This window comes from Aquila chrysaetos, chromosome 3 (genome assembly GCF_900496995.4).
Source record: "Aquila chrysaetos chrysaetos chromosome 3, bAquChr1.4, whole genome shotgun sequence".
Classification (NCBI taxonomy): Eukaryota; Metazoa; Chordata; class Aves; order Accipitriformes; family Accipitridae; genus Aquila; species Aquila chrysaetos.
This window is the reverse complement of record NC_044006.1, coordinates 71,460,218-71,474,003: the sequence shown is the minus strand read 5'-3', so window position 1 is coordinate 71,474,003 and position 13,786 is coordinate 71,460,218. Positions and strand designations below refer to the sequence as shown.

The following is a 13,786-nucleotide window of genomic DNA, read 5'->3' as shown; positions in this document are numbered from 1 at the left end:
GTGGACAGTAAAGCACTTAAAAAAATAAAAAATTTACAATTCTGCCCACACAAGGTGGTAATTAGGTACATAACCTACAAACTGCTTAGTGCACAGAAAACTACCTGTGTGTTTTCAACTGTCCATCATTGTCTCCCCTCTGCCAAAGTGCTTCCAAAAAATACCCTAGCTGAACTGCTAGTGCCAGCAACTGCTCACCTGCACTTGGGTTAAAGTGAGTATGCTTGATTAAACAGCTTAAGTTCTAAGATTTTGCTATCGCAGTTTTTTGCTTGACTTCAGTTAGATGGTCATCATGCAGACAACTCAGCAGATGAAAAGGATCAACAACTTCTAACAAGGGAACAGTATTAAGCAGAAACCTGCACCTGTAAACCTAGAGATGGACGAGAGTCCCCATTCACATCCAAGACCCAAGGGCATACTATTCATGACATAACAGGGGCACAAGCGCACCAAGTCAGAAACAGAAGGAAAGCAAGCAAGCAAACTTCCACAGAAATGGAGGTTTGATACACCTACCCAAACACATTCCTGGGGTGACTCCGCTGAAACACACGTCACTATCTGTGCCGAACCACCCTGGGCTCCCTGCACGGTCAGCAACGAGAAACAGGTGCCTGGAGCGGGCAACTCACCGCACGGGATGGAAGGTGTCAGATTAGTCTCGCCCTACATGCCCCTAGCTCTCTCCAGTGATTCTAACAGGAACCTCGAGGTGACTACAGCAGATCTTCGAACATCTGCAGCTGGGTGAATCCCACTCCTCGAGCCCGCAGCAACTTCCACCAGGCAGAAATGGCAAGACTGAAGTCTGGTTTTGTTATATCAAGAGCACTGTAGTTTATGAATCACTTCCCCGTCAAAATCTCAAGTTTTTACTAAGCACTGTCACACTAGTTAGCAACTACATCGGCAGGTCCGTGGCAACAGGAAATTTACCTTTACTATGCTAGCCGTATTTTTAGTATCAAAGAACATTCCATTTCGGCAAGACAAAGTTAAAAATTTCATTGAATTTTAGTTACAGTTTCCCCATATTTCTAAAATTCATAATGCAGAGTAAGTAGCTGTTCTTGTAATATGGGAACTCAAAGAAAATCTGTATAGCAACACCAAGAAAATCTGTGTATTGTAGAAACAATCTTTGCATCAATCTATAAGGGAGGCAACATGCTGGCTGAGGGTCAAAATTCAAGATCTCAAACGTGCTGAAAATACTTATCAACAATTAAAACTACCTACTCTTATTTGGGACATCCAAAATTATTTTCCTTTTAAGAAGATACAGGTCTCCAGTCATTAAGTATATTCAAAAGATTAAAAAGCTAATAGAATATTAAATCTGAATATGAAATATTCAGTCTTGCAAAACAAAATGAATTGTATATGATTCACGAACCATATTGTTAAGAATTAAATTGGAAATTTAATCCAAGTTTTATTGTAGATCAGAAACATTTAAATTCTTGGTCAGATAAACTTAATTAAAAACACGCACTTCCACAATACTATGAACAAATGAATTACATCCAAGAGATTCATTAATTATATTTTGGCTTTTAATTAATGCCTATTACCACAGAGTACTGAAAAGAAAGTTCTATTCAGTTCATTTACATCAGAACCACGGCAATAATTATGTACTGTGACAGAAACAGGAAGTTCTAATTCTCCATCATATTCCTGAGTCCTCAAAATTGAACAACACAGCTGCAAGTAAATTATAACAAAAGGAAACCCAATGTCAGCAAGGGTCAGGAGATCTCACTAAATTACCACTGACTGTGTTTAGCTGCTTAATGCTTTATGAAATCTACTGCAATCGCAAACGCACAAAGCTGGATTTGCAATTTAATATTTAATGTAATTTTAGGGTTGTGAACAAAATTTAATGAGTTCAAAATATAGCTCCTCTCATTAAAAAAAAACCAAAACATAAAAGTCGTAACAATAACTAATCCTTGAAAAAGACTCTTTTTGATCTTCTTTCCCAACGTCTACCACTACAACAACATATTTAGTGGTACTATGTAACTGAAGACAAAAGAAAGCCATAATACCCAAGAAAGAACATACATCTGAACCCATCATGGTGCTCTGCATTTTTCAGTGTCATTTTAGAAAATCTCTTAAAACACCTAGAAATAGATAGTAAGCTGTATAATAGTGATCACCAATATCTTCATGACGAAAATTAAATACCTCTAATCATAGCATTTTCCATGGAACGCATTCTAAAATAGTACTTATGGAATAACAAAAACAGTAGAAGGTTATTATTTTCTATTCAATATTATTCTACAGATCACTCTCAACTCTTCGCCTACCAGTCTTACAATGCCACATGTTGTAATGCCCTCCATTTACTGACTTCATATTATGCTTTCCAGTACACAGTGCTGTAGCAAGAATAACTATATCAAATTTGTTCATTTCAGATACATAGAATATACCCAATACCATTTAAAGTATACCTCCCCAGAAAAAAATACCCATTTTCCTTGCGAAGATTTATTTCAAACTAGATATATGTCAGATTAGTCATTAATAAACTTACATGATAATTTCTTTTAAGACTATTACTTCAGAAAAAAGAAATATGAAAAAGATCAAAGAGAGGCCCTGTCCCTGGCATACCTTTGCAGTTTATAGGCAAGGGTAGAGAATCTGCATATTCCGTGGAGAAGACACTGCACAGACACAACTCTGTGGACAACACTGTAAGAATTTTACCACGCTGGCACCTACTAGTAAGTATCTCTGATCTGCAAACAACTAAATTTTGGATATATCTAAAAACCAATTTGGTTCCACTATGGAGTGGAATAACAGAAACAGAGAAGAGACAGCCCACGGACCAAAACCCATGGGAAGTCAGTGAGACTCTAAGCCTGCCAGACAGAGGGTCCTCTCCCTGGGCCTGATGCAGATTTGAAACTTACCTGTAGCTAAAAGTATGGATAATATGCTACCCTAACAAACACTGTTAGTAGAAGTGTAACTTACTGATAGGAGTTCTTATGCTGACACAGAAAAAACACATTCTCCGAAGCAGAATAAGCTTGAACCAGCCAAAGCAATTCTTATCAGTATAACTGTACCTACCTATTGATTTATACATAGCTCCCCTTTTGTTTAGAATATGGATTTTCTCCTGTTCCTTCTAACCAAAGTAGTGATGCCTGCAAAAGTCCTAGGGGATGTGGTGGGTTGACGCTGGCTGGAGGCCAGGTGCCCACCAAAGCCGCTCTATCACTCCTCCTCCTCAGCTGGACAGGGGAGAGAAAATATAATGAAAGGCTCGTGGGTCGAGATAAGGACAGGGAGAGATCACTCAACCAATTACCATCACAGGCAAAACAGACTCAACTTGGGGAAAATTAATTTATTGCCAATCAACCAGGGTAGGGTAATGAGAAATAAAACCAAATCTTACAACACCTTCCCGCCACCCCTCCCTTCTTCCCGGGCACAGCTTCACTTCCAGATTCTCTACCTACCCCCTCCAGCGGTGCAGGGGGATGGGGAATGGGGGTTACGATCAGTTCATCACACATTGTCTCTGCCGCTTCATCCGCCTTTTCAGGGGGAGGACTCCCCACTCTTCCCCTGCTCCAGCGTGGGGTCCCTCCCACGGGAGACAGTTCTCCATGAACTTCTCCAACGTGAGTCCTCCCCACGGGCTGCAGTTCTTCACGAACTGCTCCAGCATGGGTCCCTCCCATGGCGTGCAGTCCTTCAGGAGCACACTGCTCCAGTGTGGGTCCCCCACGGGGTCACAAGTCCTGCCAGAAAACCTGCTCCATGGACTTCCCACAGGGTCACAGCCTCCTTCAGGCACCCACCTGCTCTGGCCTGGGGTCCTCCTTGGGCTGCCGGTGGAGATCTGCTCCCCCGTGGACCTCCCTGGGCTGCAGGGGGACAGCCTGCCTCACCATGGTCTTCCCCACGGGCTGCAGGGGAATCTCTGCTCCGGCGCCTGGAGCACCTCCTCCCCTCCTTCTGCACTGACCTGGGGGTCCGCAGGGTTGTTTCTCTTACATGTTCTCGCTCCTCTCTGGCTGCAGTTTCTGTGCCCGCTGCAACTTTTTTCCCTTCTTAAATCTGTTATCCCAGAGGCGCTGCCACTATCGCCGATGGGCTCGGCCTTGGCCAGCGGCAGGTCCATCTCGGAGCCGGCTGGCCTTGGCTTTATCAGACATGGGGGAAGATTCTGGCAGCTTCTCACAGAAGCCACCTCTGTAACCCCCCGCTACCAGAACCTTGGCACGCAAACCCAATACATGGCATCCAGCCAGGGTCAACCCACCAGAGGGGGAGAGGGGTGGTGACGACAGCAACACTGATAGTGCAGCCCTGGAAGGAACTCATTAAGCCTTTTTAAACAGAATATTGTCTTCACGGTTTGTGAGATGGGTTTTAGTCCTTTCAAAACAGGAGTGATATAGTGGTGTTGCAGACACACCACTAAAGCCTCTTACAAATCCAAACTACTGAGATCCTATACAGGAAATCACTTCAGATTATACATAACTTTGTATTTAATAGCGAAACTGAGTAATTATTCAAATATATTTTATTAGCAATTCTATTAATAGATTTTTGAAGAAAGGGACAATCATTCATTCTATTGCCCAGCACAATACATTAAATTTAATGAAAAGAAATCAAAATCAGAAACTATTCCTTTACATGGACTCCCCTGACTCCAGTGAAGCATGTGTCTTATAAAATTGAGGAGCAATATATTCAGGATCCAGAGAATTTTTTTTCCCATTCTTCTTCCTATGAAGTTCCATAAATCCATTACAATTTTTTTTTTTTTTTTTTTTTTGAAACAGGAACAGGACATTTCAACAAGGTAAACTACATATTAGAAGATTTAAATCTTCTACAAGAAAGTGGAGAATACTGCCATCTGTGGAAATTGGCTAATGTTGGCTTGTCTTCAGGGTCCACAGAGTAATCAGACTCTTTATGAGGTATCTATTTTAAACCTGTACAGTCTTGGACAAGCAACTAGTTCTGCAATGACAGCTCCTTTGTGCAACAAAAGAAAGCAGCTGTGGAGCCAATGTTAGCTTCACCAAGTACAGGAGCCACAACCTCTTTAATCAATAAAAATAACCCAATCGTATTTGTGTAACTTTTCTCTCTTATTTCACTGCCCTCTAAGACATGTTCCTAAGAACTCATGCAGCTGCAAGGTAATAATTGTATCGCATAACCTAGGACGTGACACAAAGCGACACAAGAGCAGTATGTGTTATTGTTTAAACAGAAAGAAGCAGACCTCAAACCCATAAAATTAACCTGCTTTTGAGAAGGCAAAATTCCTCTTCAGTGACACCCAGAGAAGAACCACACATGACCTGGTTTATTCCAAACTGCTATTATCTGTAAGTTCATAGAAGTATTTTTGCCTCCAGAATTGTTTTCCCCACTTTTTACTTGTTTTGGATCAATGTAATCTCCTTCAGACAGACAAGCACTGAAAAACTGTGTTAGGTTAAAATATTTTAAATTAAGTTTATGTCCCTTCTTCAGCAATGGGGCCACACTTGGCATGAAACAACAGGTCTTAATTCTTTGTTCTTACACCTGGTGAAAACCTGCTTACTTGCCTTCAAACCTGCCCCAAAGGATTGTCATGTAACAGGAAACCAAACCAGACCCTGCACACATAAGCATCTGGAGAGCACTGCAAGTAGGCAAGAGAGAGCATTGCAAGGAAGATTACAGTTACAGCTGAGGCTTCCTTCTTTCACCAATTTGTGATTCAGTTTCTAAAATCATACATAATGAGTTGCTTATAAAGAAAGTCATACATAGGGCTACTGGCATAAATATAAAAAAAATGTAGCACTTTTTTCCTGAGAACTAGAACAAATATTAACAAAAAATCACTGTATGTAAAATGTGCTTTTTAAGATGACATAAATTGAGCAGAAATTGACAAAAACACAAGGTGTTCTTTAACAATCGAATATATAGAGAGGCTCCTGCTCCTATCCACAACTCTTAATTTGGAAAAGTACACAATTCTTTAAAAAAACGGAACATTTACAGCAAAAATAATAATTAAAAAAAACAAAACCAAACCAAAACAAAACCACAAAACCAAACCTAAACAAATTTCTGTGTGCAATTCAAAGGCTAAAACATTTAAACACATGCCTTACACATCATGGATTTGTCCAATTACATCTTGCTTAAAAGGAAAGCACCTACCCGTAACTGGACATTTCTAAATCTCTTATTTATATGCTACAGACCACGTTTCAGTCCCTCAGCAAAGGCCCAAAGTAGGGAGTTAACATGGCAAACTTAGAACACCAGAAATAATTTTGTCACTGTTTAAAGCATATACATATTTCTGCAAATATCATATGTAACTTACTGCACAGTGACCTAGAAAATCTAACTGAAGCAAAATAAACACAGAATTCCTAAACTCTGTGGAAGCAGAAGTAAGGTCTTAATAATAAAGCTGGGTTTAGAAAACATCTATTATATACAAGATTTTTCTCTTTTTTTCAAAAGATGCATTAGTTACAGGTACGAGACTTGTATCTTCATGTCCAACATGGAAAATGAGATGAACAGAAGTAAATACTGACTGATGAAGAGTCTGAAAAAGATCCCAAAGCCCAAATCCCTATCAAGTAGTTAAGCTGAATTTAGATTACTGGTCAGAAAAAGCGTTTATTTTTCACTAATCAAGTATCCGCAGGGTGTTCGTTTTATTTAAGTCCTTACTCAAGACAATTTTGCACTGATTTCCACGAGGTGCCGATCTGTGCTAAAACTAAATAATCAATGGAAAGCAAGAAAGCGTACCGGGACTTAAAACAAAGTATGCATGTGCTTTTCTTACCAGAAAATTACTATTCGCTTCACAGAAGTTCCAGCTTAATAGATGTTAAAGTGCAAGACAAAGATAACTGAAATCAAAAGAAACCTTCACACACTTCCAACATACAAGACAGATAATTAATTTTACAAGTAACTTGTCCAATTCTACAACAGGTACTGCCAAGCTGCTAAGTACTTTCTTATTTTAAAATACAATTTTCAAACTGTTGAACAGATTATATTGATTTAGCATCACAGCTAGGATTTTGTGTAACACCTGACTTACAAACTGTAATTCAACTCAGTTTTATTTGCATTACTCACACCACATATTAGGAGGTTAATGTCAATACTCTATTGTACGTAGAATATACAAATTGCTACTTTTACAGCTGATTTTTTTTGGTTTTTAAGATGTGTATCTATTCTGTTACAGGCATTTACAGTTGGCGTCAGCCTTCATGTTTTCCGGTTGTTAACTAATTTTATTACCAGTATCATGATGCTGGTTCCCATGCAGAGCAGGGGCAAATTGCACAGAAAAATATGTACAACTCTTACTGGAACACAACAGATGACAATTAACGGAAAACCTGAATTCATTTTAGACTGCCTAAGAATCCCACCCCTCTTCAATTTGCATAAGGTGAGAAAAGAAATTTAATTTTTAAGACAGAGTATTAGGAAAAATTATTTTTATACACACTTGTATATGAGGGTAACCCCCCACCCCCAGAGATAGTCTAAAAGCTTCCAAATTTAATTTCTTATGTTTGCTGCCTTTATTATATACTTTTAACCCTTTCAGAACACTATCTCATACCTCTTCTTAAGAATCAAGAATCTTGAACCCTTAGATAACACGTAAAAATGGAAAGAATTGTGCAATATATAAAAAGCTTTTTTAATGCTAAGTTCAGAAAAGCATGAAATCATCAACCTAGAAGTCCCAAAGACTAAAAATAAATTGTGATGAGAACCAAAATGAAACACTAGTTTGTCACACTGACATACTTTTTGTGTAGGATTTTGTAAACACAAAATAAATCCTACAAATTGATAAACTATTACCCCACAACTACACGACTCAAATAGGGAGCAAGATGTTGCAGAAGGTGACAGACTTAAGGATTCTTTTCACTTATCAAATTTAATCCTAGTCAAACCACAACGATTTGTATCAGACAGTGCTTACATGGCATTCACTAATGTAACAAAGCCATCAAATTATTTCCAACACCATTAAAAATGTCAATCAAGATAGTATCTGGTAGCATGACAGAAAGAGGAGTTGTTGCAGGTTTTTCTATAAAGCCAGTTTCAGAAATGGTAGCACACTCTGAAAGTACTAGCCAAAATAAATGCACGTATGAAAAAGATTAAGGGATAAGTTAAAAGGCACAACATTATATATATCTGCATTTGTAGCATATGTATTAAAAATATAACAAATTTTCTTTTATTTTGCTCTAAGCATGAGCCAGAAGAAACTTTAATTCTCACTAGAGAACCTTTATGATGTCTGATCTCTCAATTATTTAACAGGAAATTAGTTTTGGAAGAAATAAACTACACATTCACTTAGAAGAATAAATTCATACCACATCCTAAAAAAATAGGTGAATTTAATGCATTATACTGAAATTTGAACTATGCGCTTCATAAATGTATAATGAAATATTCTACATGCTTACCTGTCTTGATCTGGGTCTTCCAGGAGAAAACTTGCGTTTGGTGATGGCTGGTTTTCCCATGCCAATTTTTGGAGTGACTGATACATAAGTTGTTGGGAGAGCACTTCCAGCAGTGGAAGGCAATGCTGGGGGCTGACTGTGCTGTACATCTCGTGCAGAATGCAAGTCTAATGAAACATCTGGTGAGGAAGACACATTTGTCTTGTTTATATTAACTGATGGGGGAAGTGAAGGGTAAGTCTCAGCTGGTGATTTTATGGGTTTGTCTCCAACTGGTGAACTATTTGCAGCACCTTCATTTGCAGTAGAAGTTTCTACCTCTAGAAGAGCTGGTGTTTCTGACTTTTCATGGGTTTCTCCTTTTTCTACATCTTTTTGCACTTTTATTATTTCCAGTTGTTGTTCTACAGGGGTACAAATATCTCCTTTACTTTCAGTCTCCTGTATTTCTGGCGTCACAGTTACGGTCTCAGGTACTGAAGACAGAGACCGAGAGTCTACTGTGGATACTTCTGATACCTCCACACTACCTTGTGGTAGCTGTGTCTCTTCCACTTGTTTGTCTAACTCCTGCTGAATTACAGCTTGAACACCTTCCATCACGTCCATCATTTTCTCAGTCTGACTGTCACCAGATGCTGGTGTGTTTTTAGGAGACATTTCCATTTCAGCTGAATTAATTTCAACAGAAACTTCTGTTTCCAGTTGTGTGGTCTTTTCTTCTGGTGATACACCTGTAAGTACAACCATATTAAAGGCTCAGTGCGAAAAAGAAAAACTTACACAGGTGTTGTGGTCAACAAGTATACTTGGTATGCATCAAGTACACCAAGTATATATCACTTTAATTAAGTGAATTTAATACGTAGCTTAAAATATACTTCATAAATATCTTTCTTTGTGCCTATGTTTACAGTAGTCTATGTTTTTAGTTCATTGTTTTTCTTCCCTGGAAACACAGCAGAGTAAATCACAAGAAAGGAGATCCATGATTAATTTTTGAGGAATCTGAACACACATTTCCAGGTAGGCAGCTAAAAGTAGGTTCTCCTTTTTCATTTCTGTGTATTGAAAATGCATGCTAGCATAAATTAATGTATTTTAAGCAACTGTCCCAACACTTCCAAAAAGCAGAGAACTAAGAACAGGACAAGTACAAATAAAAAATATTTCCCTCCTAGTGCTCTTTCAGACTTTAGGAAATCACCCGAAATGAAAACAGTTGATGCTGTTTTTTAATTTCCCAATGTCTCATGGAATGCTTCCAAAAATATTTGTCTAGCCTTCCTTTGAACCAAATCAAGCACCTTTGATCCACAACTTTGTTCACCAACGAGTTCCAGAGTCTTGTATCCATTCCATGGAGAACCACATTCATTGCTCTGATTTTGGCTTCTCATATCTTCTTTTGATGGACCCTGATTCTCTTACAGGCTACTTACTTTCTATTACACTTGCACTCTTCTTAAATTCACACTGCTACAACCTCCTCAGCCAATACAGTTCAAAGCCTAGTATTTTATTATGAATGTGTCTTCACTGATCATTTTAAATCATGGCCCTTATACCACAGGCTGTGATGCATAACAGAGTGATCACAGCTAACCAGCAAGATGGTTTTTTTTGCTTTGCCTTTAAATGCAGGTTTCTTGTTTCCCCTTAGAGCAACCATCCTCCAACATTGGCTGGGAGTGGAAGGGACATACTGGAAAGTTCTTTTCCATTGATATCAGTCACTAACACATTTAGAGCACTTGACCCAGAAACCATTCTATTTGTATTTTTTTCTTTGGCTGGTACTTCATTTGTGACTGATAAGATATATTTATTCCCAGAACACAAATGATCAGCAACTGCAGCACACCCTGTCTAGATGACTCCATTTGTTTATTAAACAAATTATCTTTTATTTACAAAGGGAAAAAAGAATAAAAGAAATCCTTCACCAAAGATATTTGTGGAGTTACAACCATGACGCACATAAACTGGAAAGAAGTTCTACAGTGTGCCTCAAAACACACCAGGGGAAATTAATCCAATCCAATTATTTGCAGCTACAAACAAAAAAGCCTTGAAGAGAAAGTGTGAGTGACTGTATTTGAATAGCAACAAATAGTGTTTTTTACTATAAACCTCCAGTGTACTAAAGCATTTAACTGTATTTCAAGCTTTTGGAGAAAGCTAGTCCCACCAAAAAAGCAAAAAAACTTTCTCCTACACAAACACTCCAAAGACTATCTTTGCCTTCAATAAAATACTTCTTCAGCAAAAAAGTTAATACTCCTGCTTGAGAGTTCAAATAGTAGAACTGATGCAATTTGTCTCCTACTGCTTTCCAGGCACTTTTTCCTCTTAAATTTATGAAGTACCACAAACCTTACTGAATGGAAGAGGGTTCTGAAGGGTTCTGTGCTGCATTTTCCCAGACCGCAAAACTCTCTTACCGTCTGTGACACATCCAACAGCTGATTCTTGACCAGGGCCATCATCAGTAATGGGTTGTTCCTGAAATGTCGCATCCTCTCCACCACTTCCCATTTCCATTTCATTTGTACAAGCTTAAGGAGAGGCAAAGAAGTTATCAAAAATGATTATGATGTTTATTCTGTGACTTTGGCATCAGTAGTTGCTGTCACTGTTTGACCTTTTGGCTAAAGAGAATGATATTTAACAATATGATAGGAGTTAGGACAAACCAGGTCAATGAGAAGGTTAGGGAGACTATATAGTACTCTTGAAAGATTAAAAGCCTTTTTCTCATTAACACTGAAGCTGTTTTATACTTTTCAGACAGTGAAAAATGTCTGTAAAGCAATTATATACACCTAATTGTGAAAATTTAATTTACACAGTCACAGACTTTGCATTACCTGAGCAATACAAAAAAGTCTTTTCTCAAATTCCAGCCTGCTAAATTCAACAGAACTTGTAGCATGAAGGCTTCAAATTTTTATACAGATACTACAATGGCCACCTACTATCAGCGCTTGGAACACTGATTTTCAACATACCTGTTCAACAACATGAAAACTAAATTTTGCCACTTTAGAACGAGGATACCTTAATCTGCAAGTTCCTCCTCCTAAATAAAGGAATTTGGATGGAAAAAGTGCTACTGAGCGCTTCTTCGGCTGACAGTATCTATAATAGCTGACAGCTCTATAATAGAGCACAGAAACAAGAAATACTTATTTTTTTTCCTCATGTAAAAGCTTTTTCAGTTAAGGAAATTCATTAAAATGCACTAGACAAAGTAGGAGCAGGAAAAACAAAGTATATAGTACATGTAACCTCCAAAGGAACTGATCCTCCAACAGATGTTAGCACAAAAAAGTCAAACGAATATAGCTTTCTGTTCAGGAAAGTAAAGTTCAAAAAGCCAGGAACTATTAGGTGATGCTACTTTTAGCACCTAAAAACTGCTGTCAGACTCTGCCAACTTTAAAGTGGTATTTTAACTTTGAGGAAATAATCATTTAGATTGGCTCCAAATCTGATTTTAATGTACAAAAGTGCTCTCCTGGGTATAAAACACTGCATGACTGTACTGATGTAATAGCTCCAGATTACTCCTAGTAGTTGAGATGACAGTCCTGTTCTTCCTTGGGGAGAAGAGCATGCTTGTCAATGCTTCTACTAGCTAGAAATCCTAACAGAAGCATTACTTAAAAGTTGAGCCTTTCAAATAAACCTGTTACTTACTCAAAAGGCTTTTCAGCAGAAGATTGGGAGTTTTTCCAGCGCAAATTTTGGATATTACTTGGACATCTTCCTAACCGTTCTAAATACACTGCCTGAGAGTCCAACAGCCTAGATCTACTAACCTTTCAGAATGGAAGTGATCTTCAAAGGTTGAAGTTGCCACTTTTTCTAATTTGGAGCGTGTGTTCACTGACAGAGTTCTTCTGCTCACTTAACATACTTGTACCTACTGTCACTGCCCTTCCTCCAGGATCACCTTTGTCATCATTTCTTTACTGCTCACAGAAGGTACGCACTTACACATACAGGCTAACATCAAAGAGAATGACTTGTTTACACAAAACATCAGTTTGAACACACAAAAATTAAGAGTTTTGTTGTAGTCCAACACTTCCCCTTTCCAGTCAAAAATTGTCAGGCCTTTGAAAACACAGACACTTATGCAATAGAGCTATCAATTTCTTCTAACAGAAGATCAATGCACAAGCATTGCTGTTTAAGCATCAAAAATACACATGGCAGTGGTAGCGCAGTTAATCTGTTAGATTTCATGTTGCTTCCAAATTCAACCACAACTGTATTTCTCTTAGGAAATTCAGCCTGCATGGGATTACGTACTATCCAAGACAGCACATGGTGTGAAATACACAAAGGCATTCAGTTATGAGTTCATTACACAGGTCTTGTGGATGACCTGTAGAAGCAGAATATGAGTGGCTGGTTCACAAAAGACTTAGTGAGACAACTGCAGATATTTATATACGATGTTAGCATTTTGGAAATACAAAGATTGCGTTTGATTACCTGTTATACTGTCAGGTTGAGGAATGAGTTCAGAAGTGTCCATTACATCACATGACTGAGTCTGATCCCCTTCTCCTTGTTTACAAAGAGTGCAGATGTAGACTTTCAACTGAGACTCCAATTCACTACCTGGAGATCTGTCACATTCTATGTGAATCCACCTGGGGAGATTAATTTACTGTGACTATGATTTTAATAATAAAAATATAAAGTATCCCAGTAAAAGATCAGTTAAAAAATAGCACTGTTTTCCATCTCTATGGGGAAATAAGAAATTTCAGCCAATGCTTTATTACAGAGAATTTTAGAGAAATGAGCATGATACATCAGTATGTCAAGCAGTGAACCAATTTAAACATGAAGACCTAAACTGTCACTAAAGCCAACTGGACACCACTACATGTACAGCAATATCAAGATATTGCACAGCAAGATACAATAGCATTGAATATGAAACACAGTCTACATTCTTAAAAGGCTCCCAGTAGTGCTTTTTTTTTTTTTTTATTACTGGCATAGAAAACCACATAAAATTAAACAGAGAACACATACCTGAAAATTTAAAAAAACCCAGACCATTGCAAACAACAGCCTTTAAAAGTTAGGACAATGAGTCTTCTAGTCTGCTTACTCACAAAACACATGCAATGTAAGAAGCAGCAGCAGCACGTTTTTCTGTACACCTCAGGTAACTGCCAATTAATACTTACTTGCTAAGATTAAAATAA

At 38.2% G+C, this 13,786-nt stretch overlaps 1 protein-coding gene across 13 annotated transcripts in view; it reads right to left on the bottom strand.

The window, feature by feature from the left end:
* Positions 1-13,786, bottom strand: part of KMT2C (lysine methyltransferase 2C) — a 201,238-nt gene that overhangs the window by 77,848 nt on the left and 109,604 nt on the right. For all 13 annotated transcript variants that reach the window (XM_030008068.2, XM_041122094.1, XM_041122098.1 and 10 more), the window contains 3 exons: positions 13,059-13,219; positions 10,997-11,110; positions 8,553-9,286 (listed from right to left, as the gene is read on the bottom strand). In XM_030008068.2, the coding sequence (XP_029863928.1) occupies positions 8,553-9,286; positions 10,997-11,110; positions 13,059-13,219 (1,009 nt within the window). The remainder of the gene's footprint in view (positions 1-8,552; positions 9,287-10,996; positions 11,111-13,058; positions 13,220-13,786) is intronic.